This window comes from Cibotium barometz, chromosome 4 (assembly GCF_041138505.1).
Source record: "Cibotium barometz isolate CiBa-2024 chromosome 4, ASM4113850v1, whole genome shotgun sequence".
Classification (NCBI taxonomy): domain Eukaryota; kingdom Viridiplantae; phylum Streptophyta; class Polypodiopsida; order Cyatheales; family Cibotiaceae; genus Cibotium; species Cibotium barometz.
The window spans coordinates 66,393,172-66,414,387 of NC_141049.1; the positions used below are offsets into that span (position 1 = coordinate 66,393,172).

General features: G+C 40.3%; 1 protein-coding gene across 1 annotated transcript; it reads right to left on the minus strand.

Annotated features, from left to right (window-relative positions):
* Nucleotides 1–17,130: 17,130 nt before the first annotated feature.
* Nucleotides 17,131–21,001, minus strand: LOC147639527 (pentatricopeptide repeat-containing protein At2g39620-like). The gene has a single exon (XM_086792250.1). It carries the CDS (start codon nt 20,620–20,622, stop codon nt 17,953–17,955), a length of 2,670 nt encoding a protein of 889 aa, XP_086648376.1. The 5' UTR covers nt 20,623–21,001; the 3' UTR covers nt 17,131–17,952.
* Nucleotides 21,002–21,216: the final 215 nt, after the last annotated feature.

Sequence of the window (21,216 nt, forward strand, 5' to 3'; positions counted from 1 at the left end):
ATTCAATATAATAAAAGTCACACTTTTATAATAAAATAATCAACTTTTATGCATACCTCTATGCATGAAATCCAATTATGATAAAAGTAACACTTTTACAATAAAATAATCATCTTTTATGCATACATCTATGCATGAAATCCAAATATGATAAAAGTAACACTTTTATAATAAAATAATCAACTTTTATGCATACTTTTATGCATGAAATTCAAATATGATAAAAGTAACACTTTTATAATAAAATAATCAACTCTTATGCACACTTCTATGCATGAAATTCAATTGTGATAAAAGTAATACTTTTATAATAAAATAATCAACTCTTATGTATACTTCTATGCATAAAATTCAATTGTGCTAAAAGTAACACTTTTACATTCAAATAATAATCTTTTATGCATACCTCTATGCATGAAATCTAATTATGATAAAAGTAACACTTTTATGTTAAAATAATAATCTATTATGTATACCTCTATGCATGAAAATCAATTATGCATAATATAAAAATCAATTTCTCTATGAATATCTTCAATTAATCTAGGATGATAATTCCTAGAATATGGTAGGAAGTCCTCTTTTCATGCTTTGAATGAAATTATTTTATGCGTAATTTTTATAAAAATTTTGCCATAGCTCCGCTGCTATGACTGATAAATCTCAATTTTTTCTAAGGGATAAAGCTTATCATTAAGAATTAATTAGAATGATCCCTAATTGGATCAATAATCCATAATGGATTGAATCATTAATATTCATGAAATACATAAACTAAAAGCATAGAAAAAAGCCATTAATTTGACCTCAAGTATAGATTCATCTTGGATTAAGGAAAAGCTTTATGAAAAGCTTCATTTGGATTGAGAATGGGTCATGAGTATGAACATTTCTTGAGTGAGAGAGAGAAATTTCATAAAAACCATTTGAATTAAGCATAAATAGAAATTTATGTAATTCTTAACTATCATTAATCGATTAATAGCATTCATCAAATTATGTAACTCTTCACTACCATTCATCAATTAACTTCAATAACATTCAAAAACCATTCTAATTAAGCTTCTCAAGCTTGAGAGGGGTTGAGAAGAGAGAAACATTGAGAAATTATAGAAAATGATCAAAATTCACTAATTACCTTAAAAATTACTTGATTCTTTGTTCAAGGTAGAGGCCCCCAACCAATCAATTGGTTAAGTATGTTGATGGAGCCACCAATGGGGATTGAAGAAAGAGGGAAGCTCCAAAAACTAGTGAATTATTAATGAATTCACAGTTCTTGGCTTAGGTGGAGTAGAGTAACGATGCATAAACACTATATATTTTTCAACAAGGGGTAGGCTTCTATTTATAGGAAAAATTGAGCTCCTAACCAAACAAACTGATTCTAGAATTTTCCAAATCAGTTTGGTCAATTTTTGACCATTTTTAGGTCAGTTAAGCTAACTTTTTGGAACTAGACTTGAATGAGGAGAGAGGAGAGATGAAATATCTCAATTTTTATGAGTTTAAAACTCATTCAAGCATGTGAAATATGCACCTCCTTTAAAGAACTCCCCTTCCTTACATATGTATCAAAATGGAATCATTATACCCAAATATCTCATATTTTTAATATTGCTCATAGTTTTTTACTAATAAACCTTGTACATTTTCAACTCTTCATCTTATGTGAAATATGCACCTCCTTTAAAGAACTCCTCTTCCTTACATATGTGTCATAGTTTTTTTACTAATAAACCTTGTACATTTTCAACTCTTCATCTTATGTGAAATATGCACCTCCTTTAAAGAACTCCCCTTTCTTACATACGTGTCAAAATGGAATCATTATACCCAAAATATCTCATATTTTTAATATTGCTCATAGTTTTTTACTAATAAACCTTGTACATTTTCAACTCTTCATCTTATGTGAGCATTTACTCATTTTTGGATACCCAAAATATCTCATATTTTTAATATTGCTCATATTTTTTTACTAATAAACCTTGTACATTTTCAACTCTTCATCTTATGTGAGCATTTACTCATTTTTGGGTATCTTCTTTTACAAATTGGATTTATCTCCTCTCTACACATGGATTGATGCTATTGGCCCATAGGAACCTTAATTGGACCATAATCCAAAAATTTCTGAAAATCTAGACCCTTAGGCTAAGATCCTTTATACACATTTTCAATTAATTCCAATTGCACATTGGAAAATTCTTTTTGAATTTCTGTTTCAGGGGAATTCATCTTTATTATAAGAGATATTTTTCTATCCAAAAATATTCAAAATCTGAATATTCTCTCTCTAGAATATTTTCTCTCTCTAGATTAAAATAGTTAAAAACAAGGTCTTTATATTTCTGAAGAGGGATTGATTACAGGGAAAGATACTAGACATTAAAAAGGGGGTGGGGGAGGAATCTTACATTCTACCCCACTTAAAAAACGCAAGATGTCCTCATCTCGCAAACCAGGGTAATTTCGCAAGATGCACGAATATGAGACTTAGAGAAAAATTTTAATCAAGATTAACCACCAAGAAAAGTCTCAAAGAGAGCAAGATAAGAACAAGATTTAAACTTTATTCATTCTCGGAACTTATACAGTAAAGATAGAAGAACTCTTTACACTTCCATAAGCCCGTCCATCGTATGGTCACAAAAGCAGCACTCACAAGCTGCACAAGTATAAGGTAACTCATCTATGGGAATAATTCTGTTGGTTATTGCCGCACCTATCTCAGTGGTATGAGGTGATCTAACAAAAGGACCTCTGAGAGGCAAGCCAAAAACGGGGTAAAGGCATATCTTCTGATGAGGAAGAAAACACGCCAGTAAGAAGACCCGCTCAGAAAACCCAAGATGCCTTGATCTCATGACGCAGTAGTACCGGGGACCCAAACCCAAAGCTTCAATAACCATGGCTAAGCGGACATTGTTACGAAAGTGCTGCTGACCCCAGGGTGTTACCCTAGTTATGTCTTGATAGGTCTGCCATTTGGTCTGAGCTACAAAAGTTTCCAAGTGAGGGAAAAGTGAGCGCTCATACTGTTCTATAAAATTCTTCTTCACAGACTCACTTGCGTCTTGAAGGTGAGGAATCATTATGGATAAAACTAATTCTTGTTGCCAAGCCATGAAGGAGATTAAGAAAGAAAGGAGATCGATGGGAGTAAGATTACTGTGAATGACAAGTAAAAGTTACGACTTATATAAAGGAAGGAGCTAGCGTAACTTAGAAGCCAACGGTAACTTGCCACTGAAGTTTTACCGTCTTTCCATGATTTGGGTTTGGCACATTTTTCTATAGAAGGCATTCAGAACTTTGAGATGAGGAGATAAAAGAAGTTCATAAGCTAAATCACCTACTTTCTTTGGTCCACAATATCTGGGAGATAACTTCTTATACTTCCCAAGGGATAAAGAACTTCTTTTGGGCCGTACTCGAATGAAGACCAAAACCTTGATATCCAAAACATCAATTCTCACTTCTGAACTCATTGTTCTGAATCCTTAAAACGGGTGGGACTCTTGAGAAGTATTCAGGGAAAAGGTTCTTCCTTTTTTAAACAGAATCTTTCTTTTATTTTAGAGAGAGAATAATTATAAGATCAGAAAGGGAGATTCTTACTCCTGTATACCTCGAAGGCTGGGGGAGAATCTTACATTCTACCCCACTTGAAAAGTGCGAGATGTCCTCATCTCAAAAGGTAGAGGACAACTCTTTTTCTTAAGATCCAATTTATTCTGGGGTTCCTTATATTCTGGTCAACCCAACAGAATACGGGGATAATTATCCCTTATATAGAACTCATCATTAAATAACAATTCATCGATTCTCACTTCTGAACTCATTGTTCTGAATCCTTAAAACAGGTGGGACTCTTGAGAAGTATTCAGGGAAAAGGTTCTTCCTTTTTTAAACAGAATCTTTCTTTTATTTTAGAGAGAGAATAATTATAAGATCAGAAAGGGAGATTCTTACTCCTGTATACCTAGAAGGCTGGGGGAGAATCTTACATTCTACCCCACTTGAAAAGTGCGAGATGTCCTCATCTCGCAAGGTAGAGGACAACTCTTTTTCTTAAGATCAAATTTATTCTGGGGTTCCTTATATTCTGGTCAACCCAACAGAATACGGGGATAATTATCCCTTATATAGAACTCATCATTAAATAACAATTCATTCAGATCATATCATTCATATCTTTAACACGATAATGGTCCATTAGACTGAAAATTTTCCTTCTGAACATTCCTCCCACAGGAATTTTAGTTAAGCAAGTTCTCAATTTGTCATCCCTTAACTTAATCTACCGTCTCAAGTGTTAACAGTAGCAATCTGACAGCACAATCCACTAATCTCATAGTGATTTGCTGAAATCATTATTATCATTCCAATTATGAATATTATCACTGGGACTCGTCCCATTCATCCTCATTGTGGTTTCACTCAGCTTATTACATTTTAATTAAATTTCAGAAATCATCATTTTTCAATCAGAATCCAAATCAATTTCATCAATTCCCAAACAGAATTAAAAATCATATCAACCACATTCGAATTCATATCAACCATATTCGAATTCATCATCTGGACAGCATTAACGCTTATAATTTCAAGTCTTAGATTTAATCGTATATACTGTCAGTAAAGAGCTGCAGTATACTCTCGGTATATACGGGTAGTCACGGCCCTTGGAATTATAAGGTAAATACCATCATATCTAGGCCTCAAGCAAGTCAGGGATTCTATATAATTACGGTATTTCCATCTGAAGATCCAATTACCAAATTACGAATTGCAGTTTGAATATCAAATTGTATGAATTATATCACACAATTATAACCTTTTTGTGCTTCTTGATAAATTTTTGACATATTTGGTTTCTCAGTTGATCTTTATTAGCCAAAGGCTCTGATACCAACTGTGAGATCCCTGTTCCCACCGAGCAACGGATTCGGGGTACTAGCAGCGGAAGTAGCACTTCTCGCGCGAGACAGGGTCCCACACTCGGGGCCTCACCCGCGGATATCCGGATAAGAGACTAATCCGTCGGTTGTTCCAAAACCGAACCCGGAAAAACTTCCTTTACCGGAAAGCACGGGCGATTCCACCAGGATAACTTTTTACTCTAACGTAGTCAAGATCATTTCTGATCAAACTGATCCAATTGCATCTATAAGATATTTCGTCGGATCAAGGAAGAAACTTGCACTTGGATTATTGGGATCAACACTTTTTTCCCCATTCAAGAGGCACAGCCATTGATTCCTATCCATAGAATAATTACTGTCCGGGATTTACTTTATCTATCGTAATAACAAAAGTTGAGTCTCGATTTATGGATCCATCAGTCCAGCCTAACCCCATCCAATCCCATGGATTAGCCAACCGCCCAACCACTGTAGTGATGGGATCCAATTTGGAATTTGGTTAGGTTTTGTCCCGGGTACCAAGGAAAAGAGTTCCAAGGCCCCCTAGCCGGAAGTTCATGCAAACATAAAACTAGCCACACCACTTACACACCCAATATGAAATTGCCTTTTTCTTAGCATCAGCTAACTTTAAAACAATCCTTTAATGAAACCATAGTACCACTGATCACAATCTTCCAATTTATCCGGTTGATTCATAATTTCCCATCATTCCTTCATCAGAGTATCTATGGCATCATTGGCAACTAGAACGCTCACCACCTGTCCACTCAGGGGCCTTTTCAATAGTTCCTAGCCCATAATACTCGGCAATATAATCACTTATAAAAATCAAGATGGACTCTCGTTGAAGATCAGCAAGATCAACCAGCAGATCCATAAAAAGAGCCATGGACTCATCCATTGAAGACCAGCAAGGTCAATCAACCAGATCCATGCCCGGTTTCAGAAAACAACTCTTACTCCTTGTTTCAATATCTTCCTCGATGCACGCGTGGGTATCCTAGGCGACCCAGAGCCCAAGCACCCTATGGTCAGCACCCTCTAGGATCCTTCGCAGGTGACCTAGCGCTTCACTCATAGGCCGCTTCCTTGGTCCCTCATCCACCGTACCGGAAGCTCACCATTTTAATCGAACCGAGGCTGGTCAAGACCTCGGTCGACCTTGCTACGCGAGACGTCCTCCATTGACTCTCCGTCAGCAATTGCAACTTTATCAGTTAGGTCTCCACGACCTTAATCACAAGACGGTCAAAATGCTTCCCCAGCATTCTTGACATAAGACAGCCATTTACAAACAGCATTTACAAACAGTTTACAAATACAATTTCTATATTAACTCTCATTTTTCCACATTATCCCTCATTAATCCACATTACTTATTCCACATTCCATTTATATGTGTACTCATCCAATCACATCATTTTCCATCTCTTCACTTCAGATTCCTTCACATCACATATCATATATTCACATCCATATCCACATCCATACATCCACATCCACATCCACATTCACATCCATACATCCACATCCACATCCACATCCACATTCACATCCATACATCCATATCCACATCCACATCCACATTCACATATATACATCCACATCTACATGCTTACCTCCATTTTCACATCCTCATTTATACATCCACATCCCATATCCACATTCATACATACACATCCACATCCACATCCAAATTCACATCCATACATCCACATCTACATGCTTACCTCCATTTTCACATCCTCATTTATACATCCACATTCATACATACACATCCATATCCACATCCATACATCCACATCCACATGCATACATCTACTATCACGTCCTCATTCATACATCCACATCCACATACATACATACATCCACATCCACATTTCCATTCACATCTATACATCCACATCTACATCCACATACATACATACATCCACATCCACATTCCACATTCACATCTATACAGCCACATCTACATCCACATTCACATCTATACATCCACATCTACATCCACATTCACATACATCCACATCCACCTTTCCATTCACATCTATACATCCACATCCACCTTTCCATTCACATCTATACATCCACATCTACATCCACATACATACATACATCCATATCCACATTCCACATTCACATCTGTACAGCCACATCTACATCCACATTCACATCTATGCATAAACATCTTCATGCATACATCCCTTTCCACATTCATACATCCACACTCCCATCTCCACATCCACACATCCACACTCCCATCTCCACATCCACACATCCACATACATACATCCATTTCCACATTCCCATTCATATAACCCCATATGCCTTCACATCTAATCTTTTACATCACATCCATTCTCGTCCTATCACAACCCATATACATCTTATCCTATCACATACACTTCTTACCTCATCCCATACACATCTTATCAAATCTTAATTCATCTTATCACCTCATAACTTATTTCATAAGCATCTTATCACCTCTTGTCACATCTTATACACCTCTTATCACATCCTATCACATCTCATATCTATTTATAGAATACAAGAGAATTCTTATATTTGATATAAGATTTCTTTACACATTTATTTATGCATAAATTCTATTTAAGGAGATTAATACTTTCGAAGTAAAAATCAATCTTTTATGCATCTTCTTATCCATAAATTCAATTTGGTAGGAATTACACTTTTAGAATAAAAGAATTTCTCTTATGCATCTAAGTTATGCATAAAATCCATTTATGATGAAAATCACACTTTTAGTATAAAAGAATATCTTTTATGCATACCTCTTTGCATGAAATCCAAATATAATAAAAGTCACACTTTTAAAATAAAATAATCAACTTTTATGCATACCTTTATGCATGAAATTCAATATAATAAAAGTCACACTTTTATAATAAAATAATCAACTTTTATGTATACCTCTATGCATGAAATCCAATTATGATAAAAGTAATACTTTTACAATAAAATAATCATCTTTTATGCATACATCTATGAATGAAATCCAAATATGATAAAAGTAACACTTTTATAATAAAATAATCAACTTTTATGCATACTTTTATGCATGAAATTCAAATATGATAAAAGTAACACTTTTATAATAAAATAATCAACTCTTATGTACACTTCTATGCATGAAATTCAATTCTGATAAAAGTAACACTCTTATAATAAAATAATCAACTCTTATGCATACTTCTATGCATGAAATTCAATTGTGCTAAAAGTAACACTTTTACATTAAAATAATAATCTTTTATGCATACCTCTATGCATGAAATCTAATTATGATAAAAGTAACACTTTTATGTTAAAATAATAATCTATTATGCATACCTCTATGCATGAAAATCAATTATGCATAATATAAAAATCAATTTCTCTATGAATATCTTCAATTAATCTAGGATGATAATTCCTAGAATATGGTAGGAAGTCCTCTTTTCATGCTTTGAATGAAATTATTTTATGCGTAATTTTTATAAAAATTTTACCATAGCTCCACTGCTATGACTGATAAATCTCAATTTTTTCTAAGGGATAAAGCTTATCATTAAGAATTAATTAGAATGATCCCTAATTGGATCAATAATCCATAATGGATTGAATCATTAATATTCATGAAATACATAAACTAAAAGCATAGAAAAAAGCCATTAATTTGACCTCAAGTATAGATTAATCTTGGATTAAGGAAAAGCTTTATGAAAAGCTTCATTTGGATTGAGAATGGGTCATGAGTATGAACATTTCTTGAGTGAGAGAAGAGAAATTTCATAAAAACCATTTGAATTAAGCATAAATAGAAATTTATGTAATTCTTAACTATCATTAATCAATTAATAGCATTCATCAAATTATGTAACTCTTCACTAACATTCATCAATTAACTTCAATAACATTCAAAAACCATTCTGATTAAGCTTCTCAAACTTGAGAGGGGTTGAGAAGAGAGAAACATTGAGAAATTATAGAAAATGATCAAAATTCACTAATTACCTTACAAATTGCTTGATTCTTTGTTCACGGTAGAGGTCCCCAACCAATCAATTGGTTAAGTATGTTGATGGAGTCACCAATGGGGATTGAAGAAAGAGGGAAGCTCCAAAAACTAGTGAATTATTAATGAATTCACAGTTCTTGGCTTAGGTGGAGTAGAGTAACGATGCATAAACACTATATATTTTTCAACAAGGGGTAGGCTTCTATTTATAGGAAAAATTGAGCTCCTAACCAAACAAACTGATTCTAGAATTTTCCAAATCAGTTTGGTCAATTTTTGACCATTTTTAGGTTAGTTAAGCTAACTTTTTGGAACTAGACTTGAATGAGGAGAGAGGAGAGATGAAATATCTCAATTTTTATGAGTTTAAAACTCATTCAAGCATGTGAAATATGCACCTCCTTTAAAGAACTCCCCTTCCTTACATATGTGTCAAAATGGAATCATTATACCCAAATATCTCATATTTTTAATATTGCTCATAGTTTTTTACTAATAAACCTTGTACATTTTCAACTCTTCATCTTATGTGAAATATGCACCTCCTTTAAAGAACTCCTCTTCCTTACATATGTGTCATAGTTTTTTTACTAATAAACCTTGTACATTTTCAACTCTTCATCTTATGTGAAATATGCACCTCCTTTAAAGAACTCCCCTTCCTTACATATGTGTCAAAATGGAATCATTATACCCAAAATATCTCATATTTTTAATATTGCTCATAGTTTTTTACTAATAAACCTTGTACATTTTCAACTCTTCATCTTATGTGAGCATTTACTCATTTTTGGATACCCAAAATATCTCATATTTTTAATATTGCTCATATTTTTTTACTAATAAACCTTGTACATTTTCAACTCTTCATCTTATGTGAGCATTTACTCATTTTTGGGTATCTTCTTTTACAAATTGGATTTATCTCCTCTCTACACATGGATTGATGCTATTGGCCCCATAGGAACTTTAATTGGACCATAATCCAAAAATTTCTGAAAATCTAGACCCTTAGGCTAAGGTCCTTTATACACATTTTCAATTAATTCCAATTGCACATTGGAAAATTCTTTTTGAATTTCTGTTTCAGGGGAATTCATCTTTATTATAAGAGATATTTTTCTATCCAAAAATATTCAAAATCTGAATATTCTCTCTCTAGAATATTTTCTCTCTCTAGGTTAAAATAGTTAGAAACAAGGTCTTTATATTTCTGAAGAGGGATTGATTACAGGGAAAGATACTAGACATCAAAAAGGGGGTGGGGGAGGAATCTTACACTAATCCATCAGTCTAGGGGGCCATGCCAAGGGCCGACCCATACCAAGACCATAGGCAAGTGCCCAACCTAGGTCAGGAACCAGCTCTCCAGGGCCCTAAAATGTCCTATCAAAGGGAGAGAGCCTACCCTTCACAATCCTATCAAGCCATTGCACCAATGTACCAGTAGTACCCACCTCACGGGGTATACACTGGATACCATATGGGACCTTACGAAGCACAAACCGGTCCTCCCGTGAGACCAGGACCCCGGATGGTATATTATCCACCCGGCCGAGCTCCCCCGACTATCTTTTCCCGCTTAGTGAAAGAGACAAATTCTCTAATGAAAGGCTGATCCGGGAGATTGAAGGCCTTGACGATGTACCCTTCCATAATTCCTTATACTCTCTAGTCCACATTGCCTTTTGTGCAATGATGCAAGAGTGCTATGGACTTTGAGGATAATTTCAAGGGAACGCGTTCCCGGGAACTATATGAGGACATGTCCGAGACTTCCTTCAAAATGACCAGTACAAGATCTGATGGGAAAGGCAAGGAGTCCATCTCAGGACAACAAGTTGAACATATGGCCACGGCATTGATGCAACAAATGGCCCAACATTAGAGAACCAGCCAAGGCCGGGGGATCGAGTTTGCCAACCCCATCTTTACCTGAAGAGGGAGCTAGTGTGGTGCCCGATTTGTCGAGCTAACCATACTAGCATGGAGTGCCCACATTTGAGGCCTTGTTCCACTCTTTACTACTCTTATTGCCAAAGATGGGGCAATCATAAAGTTGCAAATTGCTACCAGCAAAGAGTCACTCAAGCCCGAGCCTTACCCCAAGCCTTGCCAACAAACCCTAGGCAACCCTTGGCCTTGCTAGCACCTGCATTGCATAATGCACCTCAACCATGCCATGCAGTGGCCTAGAAAGGAATTCTTAGGGTACCAGAATTGCCCGTACCACCCCTTGTACTTTCACCCACAATCCCCATGACCTTGAATCACCCCTATTCTTCAATTAACCCTGACTGAAATATTCAAAGAAGGCGATGAGAGGAAAGCTGCTGAAGGGGACCACCTTCGAGCCCCTTGAATCAAACAGTCCACTCTCCCAGATTCTAAGTCACTATGTAATGGAGGGAGACCAGATGTACCCCGTATACCTAGCCACCCCGAATCCACGGGGATAGGACTTAAACAACATGGCTAAACGGTCACCCATGCAGTGCTATCATTGTGCAGGACCTCACCAAGTAGCTGAGTGTCCGATTAAAAAAGGGATGGCAAGTACTCATGTGAGTGCTTCCACCTTAACCCCTTTATGCGTAGGGTGCGGAATTGCCCATATGTGTACAAGGACTATCCGCTGAGAGCAGGCACAGCAAGAAAAGCCCATGAAGTTAATCCTAGCACCAGCATTAATTTGCTAAGTGTAAGAGACGGCTTCATCCACACGGTCCCTCTTAATGTAGTTACCAGAATGTAGAGTAGGCTCACGTTGCTACAGAGCAGAGGCATCGACCTCGCAAAATAAGAGATGCCCGAGACACGCAAAAGTTCTATCCCATAGAAATGTCCTAGAACAAGCATGGGCGCGCAAAAGAAGGCCACAAATATAGACAAAGTTAATAGCCAGGTGGTTATAAAAAGCAAGTCTAAAGAGGGAATGACCACTAATGCATCAAGCTCTTCATCTGAATGAAGAGAAGAAACTAATACCTGGAGAGAGCCGATTGATCCTAACCAGCTGCCCAGGAAGTTAGCCGAATAACCTAACCGCAGTGAAATTGTCAATTAGCCATAGCTCTTGCACACCTCCAGATTCAGCTACCGCCCCCCCGACGCAGAATTTGTTGTGTGTGACTAGCCACGTTAGCAGGTTGTACACTCTATGGACATATACATGCAATCTTCTGCAGCCATTGGCCGATCTATTTCGCTGCTGGTCTAAGTGTTGTGAATATTGTTTTGGTGTGGTCCGGGCAACACCCGTGACCACCAGCACAGCTGATTGTTGCCCTCGCGCTCGCTTCACCGCTCGTTGCCTGAAATTGTGCCTGAGAGTGTCCACCGGTGATAGTTCTTGGTTTTTCAGCATTCTTGCATTGTGAGAGATAGTTCTTGGTTTTTCAGCATCCTTGCATTGTGAGAGAGAGCAAAGCAAGCCACACGCATTAGTACACAAGCCAAGCATTAGTAGTTGTTGAAAGTCTACACCAAAGCCTATGGAATATTATACACTCCAATAATATACTTGGTTTTTTTTTTTTTGTGGGGGGGGGGGGGGGGGGGGGGGGGGGGGGGGGGCAATGTATTGTACCTATAGAAAATTTATTGTTATGTTTTGTGTTGTTTCCATTTACTTAAGTGAGGTGAATTACATATTTTCCTCCACATAAGAAAAAGACGTACAAGCTCTTTAAGACATCCGGTTGCTTGTGTTTATGGCGAAGAACTGTATTTGAAAGTGGTGTTCAGGTATGCAAACGATGGTGAGATGAAAGGGCTGGCTAGATGCACATGTATATATAGGATTATAGCTGCTGTTGTAGTTGTTGGCCGCATAACAGACCGACCAGAGTGGTCGTGGACAAGGAAAAGGCAAAAATATGCTTTTCCACTAGGTGCCTATTTTAGTCCTTGGGTGTGGGCACCTTTCCCCATGGCCCCCAAGTGTGGGTGGCCAACGAGCTATCCTAGACCCATTTACTTTTATGTCCCCCCAAATCCTGGTGTCACTAGTACCTTTCCCAAGGATTCACACACAACGAGGTGCCACATTTGACCACACCTTTCTAACTGGCACCCGTCTAGTGGCTTGATAAGTGCCCGTGATGTCTAGGCATGACCATACATGAGGGTTACGAGTTTGTTCATGATGGGCATCATGCTAACATGTGCAAGACATGCATGCAACCCTTAATGGTACCCCGCCGATTTGTCCCTAGACAAGGGCTCACTGAATATGCCAAGTGTTTGACCTCAGGGTCTTGCACTTGTTGGTGAAGTATGTCCTCGTGGCATCCAAGTGTGGTGATACATGTGACATTAGTAGATTGATCAAAATAGGTTTATCTGGTGTGGAAGTCCGTGTGGCATCAATATTCAAAGGACAAGAGTTGTTTATCACGACCTATGCGATTAGTCAAATGTGGATAGCTCAAAGTTGGAGCTAGCATGGAGACGACATGTGACACTCTTGGAGGATGTTATTTACTCACATGGTTTCATCCCTCCTCCTACAAGTTCCAAAATGTTCTAATGCAGTGATTGAAGTAGTGGAAGATTGTAGTTCAAAAGGACAATGGAGTTGGTCTCATTGGAAGAGGTTGTATATTTGGATGTATGCATGGAGAGATCCTCTAGAGTTATTGGAGAGATCTCAAGGAGCATGACATCGACATATCTACATCGGCTTCACAACCTTAAGATAGAAGGGGTGTTGGATTTGGTGTGCTCAATGTGTGATGAACATCTTCATGTTGTGAGCTCCTTCGGGAGATTATCCGTGTCTTGCATGTTTGGTTGTATACATTGGCAAAGCATAGACATGTGGACACAAACTTGTATATGTGTGTGGAACCACCTTCAAGTGATATGGGTAGACCTCAAATGGATCTTGTCTAATTGGCACTTGTGTCAGAATTGGTGCAGCGGAAGCTTTACACAGGCAGTGAGTGAGAGAGAGAAGTTGACGCAGAGAGAGAGAGAGAGAGAAAAGTTGACGAACAGCTTGAACTTTAGCAATGAATAGATAATGATTACAATGGGTGGGCATGGGTATTTATACCCTCACACTGGAAATGGCCGACTCATGTAGCATAAATTAAATAATAACAATTATGCCCTTTGTTACGACTCGTTTCCACATGAGATACTACTTTTAACACCCTCTCTGTAGCTCATAGTGGGCATAGATGAAGAAACCAAGTCGATGCAGATGCAACCATGGACACCTCAGTACTGGCCGGATACCAAGTACACCTCGAAAAATGCACCAAACAACCTGTCTCCTCAAGGAATGCCATCTTGAGCTTCAGCTGCCACATAGAATAATGAATTGCAGACAACTCCACATTCATGATCCCCCATTCGTTGAACTGCGAACACATCACGTTCAAAAAATCCTCTGAACCTTGAACTATCGACACATGACGCCCAAAATTCTCTGACAATGAACCAGGAACTCATCCCATCCATAGTCTGCTACCAATGAACTACGAACACATCACGTCCATAGATTTGTCAAGCTGTTCCATGCCAGATGCATGTGCCTTGAACTCCGACACACGGGTCCAAATCACCAAAACGGGAGCACAGACTGCCCCTCTCTGCCACTCACATGCCTCTCTCTGGCTGAAGCACGTGGTAGCATCCATCCACCAAGCTAGAATGCTGGAGCATGTGCTAGTGTAGTCCTCGCCACACCGGCAGACGCCGTAGCATCCCTAGTAGAATCACTGTCACTGTCATCCTCGTCAGCTTTGCCTTTGCCTTTGTCATTCGTCGAGCCTTGAGCTTTAGCTTTGGATTTGCAATCCCGAGCCAAATGCCCTCGCTTTCCGCACTTATAACAACGGCTCCTAGACTTCTTATTGGATTCCGATGCAGCATGTGCCGATTCTACATCCTTCGGAACTCGAATCTTGCCTTGGGAAATGAGCACTGCTTCCTCCTCAATGAGAAAAGAGCTGAGATCATCAAATTCCAGCTTTTCCTTCGTGACTTGTAAGCGTAATGCCCTCGAGACCATCTCGTACTCCTCAGGCAACTTCGTAAGAACCAAGGCAGCTAACTGGGTACTAGTTAACGCACTATTCATAGCCGATAACTGATGATGGATAACCTTTGCCTTCATTAGAAATGACTGCATAGAGGTCCCGGCTTCAAACTTGATGGAAAACAACTGGCCGAGAAGGGTTACTGCTCGCATTGTTGAGTCTCGATCAAACATTCCTGCAAGCTTTGACCACATTTCCTTGGCAGTCTTTAAAGTCTGAATGGCAAGGGAAATTTCCTTGGTGAGAGATTCTGCAATCGCCGACATCGCCTTCGCATTGTGAGCTTCCCAATCCACAAGAGATTTGAGAAACTCCTCCTCCTGAGGACGTGTGAACCGATTGCTATCCCTTCGGGGACGTTCCTCCGAGCCATCAACAATGTCCCATAAGCCTTTTCTGCTAAACCATAGCCTCATGATCAAGTTCCAATGCGCATAATTGTCGCCATTCAGTTTGTCGTCCTTGCTCGAACACGGGAGTCCCATCTCGAAAGCTCCGTCCACCTCTTCTTAGTCGACCCGGTCTGCCCGCTCCAAAGTTTGCCAAGCACAGAGAGCAGTAGCGTTTTTATGAAACGCTGCCCAAGCCACATGTGTCGCTTCTTCTCCGCTGTTGTGCTGCTGTGGCCAGGTTGCGCTCTTGCCCTCACACAGGCCTTTGCTTGTGGCTGCCTTTAAAAACGCAACCAACACCCCACAGTAAAACAGTTTCAGCGCCGCCACGACCTTCCCTATCAGGCCTCCTACGCACGATGTACCAGTCCTGTACGCCCCTCAGCGCTGCAGCAGCCACCTTCTCCAACTCCTCCGTGTGCCCAAGAATCAACGAGCACATAGCTCTGATACCATGTCCGAATTGGTGCAGCGGAAGCTTTACACAGGCAGTGAGCGAGAGAGAGAAGTTGACGCAGAGAGAGAGAGAGAGAGATATAAAAGTTGACGAACAGCTTGAACTTTAGCAATGAATAGATAATGATTACAATGGGTGGGCATGGGTATTTATACCCTCACACTGGAAATGGCCGACTCATGTAGCATAAATTAATTAATAACAATTATGCCCTTTGTTACGACTCGTTTCCACATGAGATACTACTTTTAACAACTTGTTGGCTAGGGTTGGATACCCTAACCACTATAAATAGGGTCCCTGGTTCTTGTATTCACATGTCACTCATGAGATCATCTAGGGCACATTGAGAGGAGCTCAACCACCAACCAAAGGGCCTAAACCTAGTGCCGGTGGATATAAAGAAGATTGTTGTAACTGCTTGTTCTTCGGCAATATATTCTTTTTGTCATCTTGTTGCCATTCATTCCATCGTCTACTTCTAACAATGAGTTCAAAAAATGTTCACTTGAGTGTCTCCATGCAACTAGTTCTTGAACCATAGCTTCCAACCTAAGTCCCTCCACACCTTGGGCTATCTATCTAATCATGCTAATATATCCAAATCATTTAATCAACTTTTAAATAACTCAGATTCTTGGGGATGATTTTCATTTAAAAAAATGTGCTTTCATAGGGGCTCCGATTTCAGCTTGCGGATACATGTTTGCCTCAGTAGTTCTAACTGTCTAGTCTTTTTATTCTTTTATCTGCATGAGCATATTCGACTTGGCTTCTGGAAAGGAGTCTGCCCCGGGTGTTTTCAACCAAAAAAAGTCATACCAGAACTTGTGCACAAGGATACTCATTTCAAAAGGGAGTGTTGCACGAGTGCATTGGGGGCCAGTGGCCAGCGTCAAGAGATGCTTGATCATCAAAGGTTTTGTCAGAAGTTTTCTTTGCAAGTTTTGGCACTACGAGGCGATGACAGAATGTCCACACAAAGTGGTCTCCCGAATCTCAGGGTAGTCAATTTCTTAATGAGGATGGATTGGAGTTGTGTGTTGCAACCTTTTGGACACATGATAGCTGCGGTCTTAGTGGGAAGAATGTGCCATACCTTCAAGATGGGTGCTGGACAGCCGCATGCGTGCAGGCAGGCAGGTCAACCAGAAGGTCTGGGCAGCTCCGGGCAGGACGGTTCAAGGAAGCCGCTTGGGCTATGGGCAGCGATCAGCATGCGAATGAATTAACAAGTCAGCCAGATTGGGTCGGTTAGCCATGAGCGCCCCTGTATGGAAGGCACATATCATTTATAAGATTAATTCAGTATGAACCTTTTATGATAAGGTTTTATTTCTGATTTGCCCGTTGACCAGCCCAGGACTCACCAAGGAACTGGCCGACTAGCATCTTGAAGTCCTATTTAAAGGTGCCCCAACCCCCTCCCCTCATCAAAATCATGTTCTGTGCATCTCCACAGGAAGCAATTCACAGGTGATTGGAGAGGCAGGAAGATGGATCTGCAGCCAGTCTTTGCATCCTCAGCAGTGTCTAGTGCAACTGGGCTGAGATCACCTGTGTACTTCGGAACATTGTGTTGTACATTCATTAGTTGTATGAATTGTGTTTAAGGAGTCCTCCCTTGTTTATCTCTGTGTAGAAGTAGCCCTAGTAGTATTACACTGCTTGTAGTTATTTTCCAACCAGACAAACTGCCTGAACAACTCCTCCCCAAGTACAATGATGAATTGCCCGGATTTACTGCAAGTGAATGCTAAAACCAGCAAGTAGAACCAGGGCAACAAAGAGCACGCACCTTATCCAGCTCTTCCTGGAGGTTTTGAAGACAGCACTCTACCCACAGGATATTTTGTGGCAGCATCAGTAATGCATTGGTCTGCCTGAAAGTCCTTGTGTAGTACTGCACTTCCTTTCCACCTTCATGTGAGATTCTTCTTGTTTGATATGTAACAGATTTCAAGATTTCCTCCATACCACCAGCTTGCTTTAAGCAACAGATAAACCCCCATATATAGGCAGTTCAATAAAAAGCACAAAATCTGATCCACTTTCCTCTTCCTCATTTGAGTACACCACCTCACTGGTCTTTCCATTATTCTGGCACTCCCATTGCCTCAACCATGTTCATGTACTTCTGCGTGTAAACATCTGCATAGATGTTCGACAGACAGACATATGCTCCAGCATCCTTTTCATCCAATCGCACTGCATGTTCGAAGGCCTGTGTTCCAAGCTCCAGATTGCCCCAATTTCGACAAGCCCCCAAAACAATCTGCCACACGACGCTATTAGGATGGAATGGCATCTGCTTGGTCATCACAAATGCCTTGTCTACCTGGCCCACACGTCCAAGGAGATCAACCATGCAAGTGTAGTGCTCAACAGTTGGAATGATGCCATAGTCTTTACTCATGGCATCAAAGTACATCTGGCCCTTCTCCACAAGACCCCCATGACTGCATGCACTGAGAACGCTAACAAATGTGACCAAATTTGGCTTTATACCTTCTCCTATCATTCTGTTGAAGATGTGGAAAACATTTTCACTTTCTCCAAGCTGGGCATATCCTGTAATCAGGGCATTCCATGAGATGAAACCTCGAAATAGAAGCTTGTCAAACACTTCATGTGCTTCTTCAAGCAGGCCACATTTAGCATACATATCAACCAAAGTGTTTCCAACAAAGAGGTCTGCTTCCAACCCTTTTCTAGCAATCTCAGCATGTATTTTTTGGCCCTTGTCGGTGGCTCCCATACTACCACAAGCTTTCAAGCTGCAAATGAATGTGACAGCATCTGGAGAGATGCCCTTGTGTTGCATCTGCTCAAAGATGTCAAGGGCTTCCTCGCCACGCTCGTGTTCCATGTATCCCAAGATTAGTGCATTCCATGAAACCTCATCTTGAATTAAAAGTTTGTCGAACACTTCTTGTGCCTCTTCAAGCAAGCCACATTTAGCATACATATCGATCAAGGTGTTGCCAACAAAGAGGTCTCTTTCCAACAATTTTTTGGCGATTTCGGCATGTATTTCTTGGCCCTTGTTTGTTGCTCCTATGCTAGCACAAGCTTTCAGGCTACAAACAAGCGTAACAGCAAGAGGAGAGACACCCTCATGCTGCATCTGTTCAAAACAGTCGAGTGCTTCCTCACCACGGCCATGTTCAACATATCCTGTGATTAGTGCAGTCCACGAGACTACAGTTGGAGCTGGAAGTCTGTCAAACACTTCATGCGCTTCTACAAGGGAGCCACATTTAGCATACATATCAACCAAGGTGTTCCCAACAAAGAGAACGCTTTCCAACCCTTTTCTGGAGATCCCAGCATGTATTTCTTGGCCCTTTTCTCTGTCTCCTATGCTACCACAAGCTTTCAGGATGCAAACGAACGTAACATCGTCCGGAGAGATGCCCTCCTGTTGCATCCGTTCGAAACAATCAAGTGCTTTTTCACCACATTTGTGTTCCACATATCCTGCAATGAGTGCATTCCATGAGATTTCATCTCGAACTAGAAGATGGTCAAACACTTCTTGTGCTTCCGCAAGTGAGCCATGTTTAGCACACATATCAACCAAGCTGTTGCTAACAAAGAGTTCCTTTTCCAATCCTTGTTTGGTAATCTCCACATGTATTTCTCTGCCCTTTTCTCTGTCTCCTATCCTAGCACAGGCTTTCAAGATGCAAACAAATGAGGCAGTATCTGGAGATATGCCCTCGTGCTGCATCTGTTCAAAACAGTCGAGTGCTTCCTCACCATGCCCGTGCCCTGCATATCCTGCGATTAGAGTGTTCCACAAGACTCCATCTCGAACTAGAAGCTTGTCGAACACTTCATGTGCTTCTGCAAGGAAGCCACATTTAGCATACATATCAACCAAGGTGCTACCGATAACAAGATCGTTTTCCAATCCATTTTTAACAATCTTAGCATGTATTTTCCGGCCCTTGTCTGTAGCTCCTGTGCTGCCACAAGCTTTTAAGCTGCAAACGAATGTGACCGCATCTGCAGAAACGTCCGCGAGTTGCATCTGCTCGAAACATTCCAGTGCCTCTTCGCCATGCCCGTGTTCAGTATAACCTGTGATTAATGCATTCCACGAAACCACGTTACGAACTGGGAGCTTATCAAACACGTCCTGTGCTTTTGTAAGGGAGTCACATTTTGTGTACATATCAACCAAGGTGCTGCCAATGAAAATATCTCTTTCAAGCAAATCCGTTTGGGCAATCTCAGCATGTATTTGATGACCTCTTTCCAGATCCTTCAGTTTAGCACAAGCGTTCAATAAGGCCACAAAAGTATACCCACTCGGATGTGGAGAATCTTCCTCCTGCATTTTCTGGTAGAGGATAAAGGCTTGCTGCGGCTCCCCGCATTTGATGTAGCCTGTGATGAGAGAATTCCATGAAATTTCGTGCCGAAACGCCAGCCTATTAAAAACCTGCTGGGCATCGCTCATGCTCCCAACTTCGACAAGCATGGAGACGAGGTCATTCCCAAGTGATGTGTGGGCTTCCAGCCCACTTTGGCACAGGTAGGCATGCAACAACAGGACATGTGCTAGGTTTCTCTTCTTTGGGCGCTTGCGCAAAATGCAAGCAATGTCCTCAACGGAAGGCAGGGGTCGCATCCCTTCTTCCAATGAAACCTCTAAGCTGATCGATGGTGGTTGTTCTGGTTGGCTCGTTCTTGTGCCTTCATCGCACAAGGCTCTCTTACTGTTTCGATTCAAGTCTGGTACAAGCCGCCCATCCATAGCCAGAGGGCCCTAAACCACAACACGCAAATGGCAGCGTCGTTGGCAGACCGTTGCGGCACTGATGGAAGGACGGGCTCCCGAAGAAATCCGCGCTCGGAGCGTAAGGCCATCTCTGCGCTACATTGCAACGAGGCGCAAAGCCTCTATTCCAGGCAAAGTGAGTCGTGTAGGTTTAACCTTAGAAGGTAGAACACCCCCCCCTTTCCCCCTCCTTAACACCGCCAACCCTTCACTCTACAATTGCTTCTTGGTGTCCCTTTTGCATTCCCAATTCAGTTTTATAACCTACATATTTGGCGCCTCTAGATTATCGCCTCCAAAACCACGCGTCTTGCCACTCTCATCGCACCCCTCCTCCTCTACCTCTTTGTTTGTCTCTCTCTCTACAGAACTTCACTCAGTGTAGGTAGCGCCCGTCCCCCTCCTGCCCCCTTCTTTGTGTGCTTGTCTCTAAGTGACCATCGTATGAAGTGCCCTTCACAATATGACGCGCCTCTCCACACGCTTCACTTACAATGGTTCCAGGTTTTACCAAAATTTAACCAAATCCAAAGAAGATACATTGCAAATGCTCATGATGGAATCCATATC

Coding starts and splice junctions, on each gene's coding strand:
- LOC147639527 (XM_086792250.1), bottom strand. CDS start 20,622: ATGGATGGGCGGCTTGTACCAGACTTGAATCGAAACAGTAAGAGAGCC.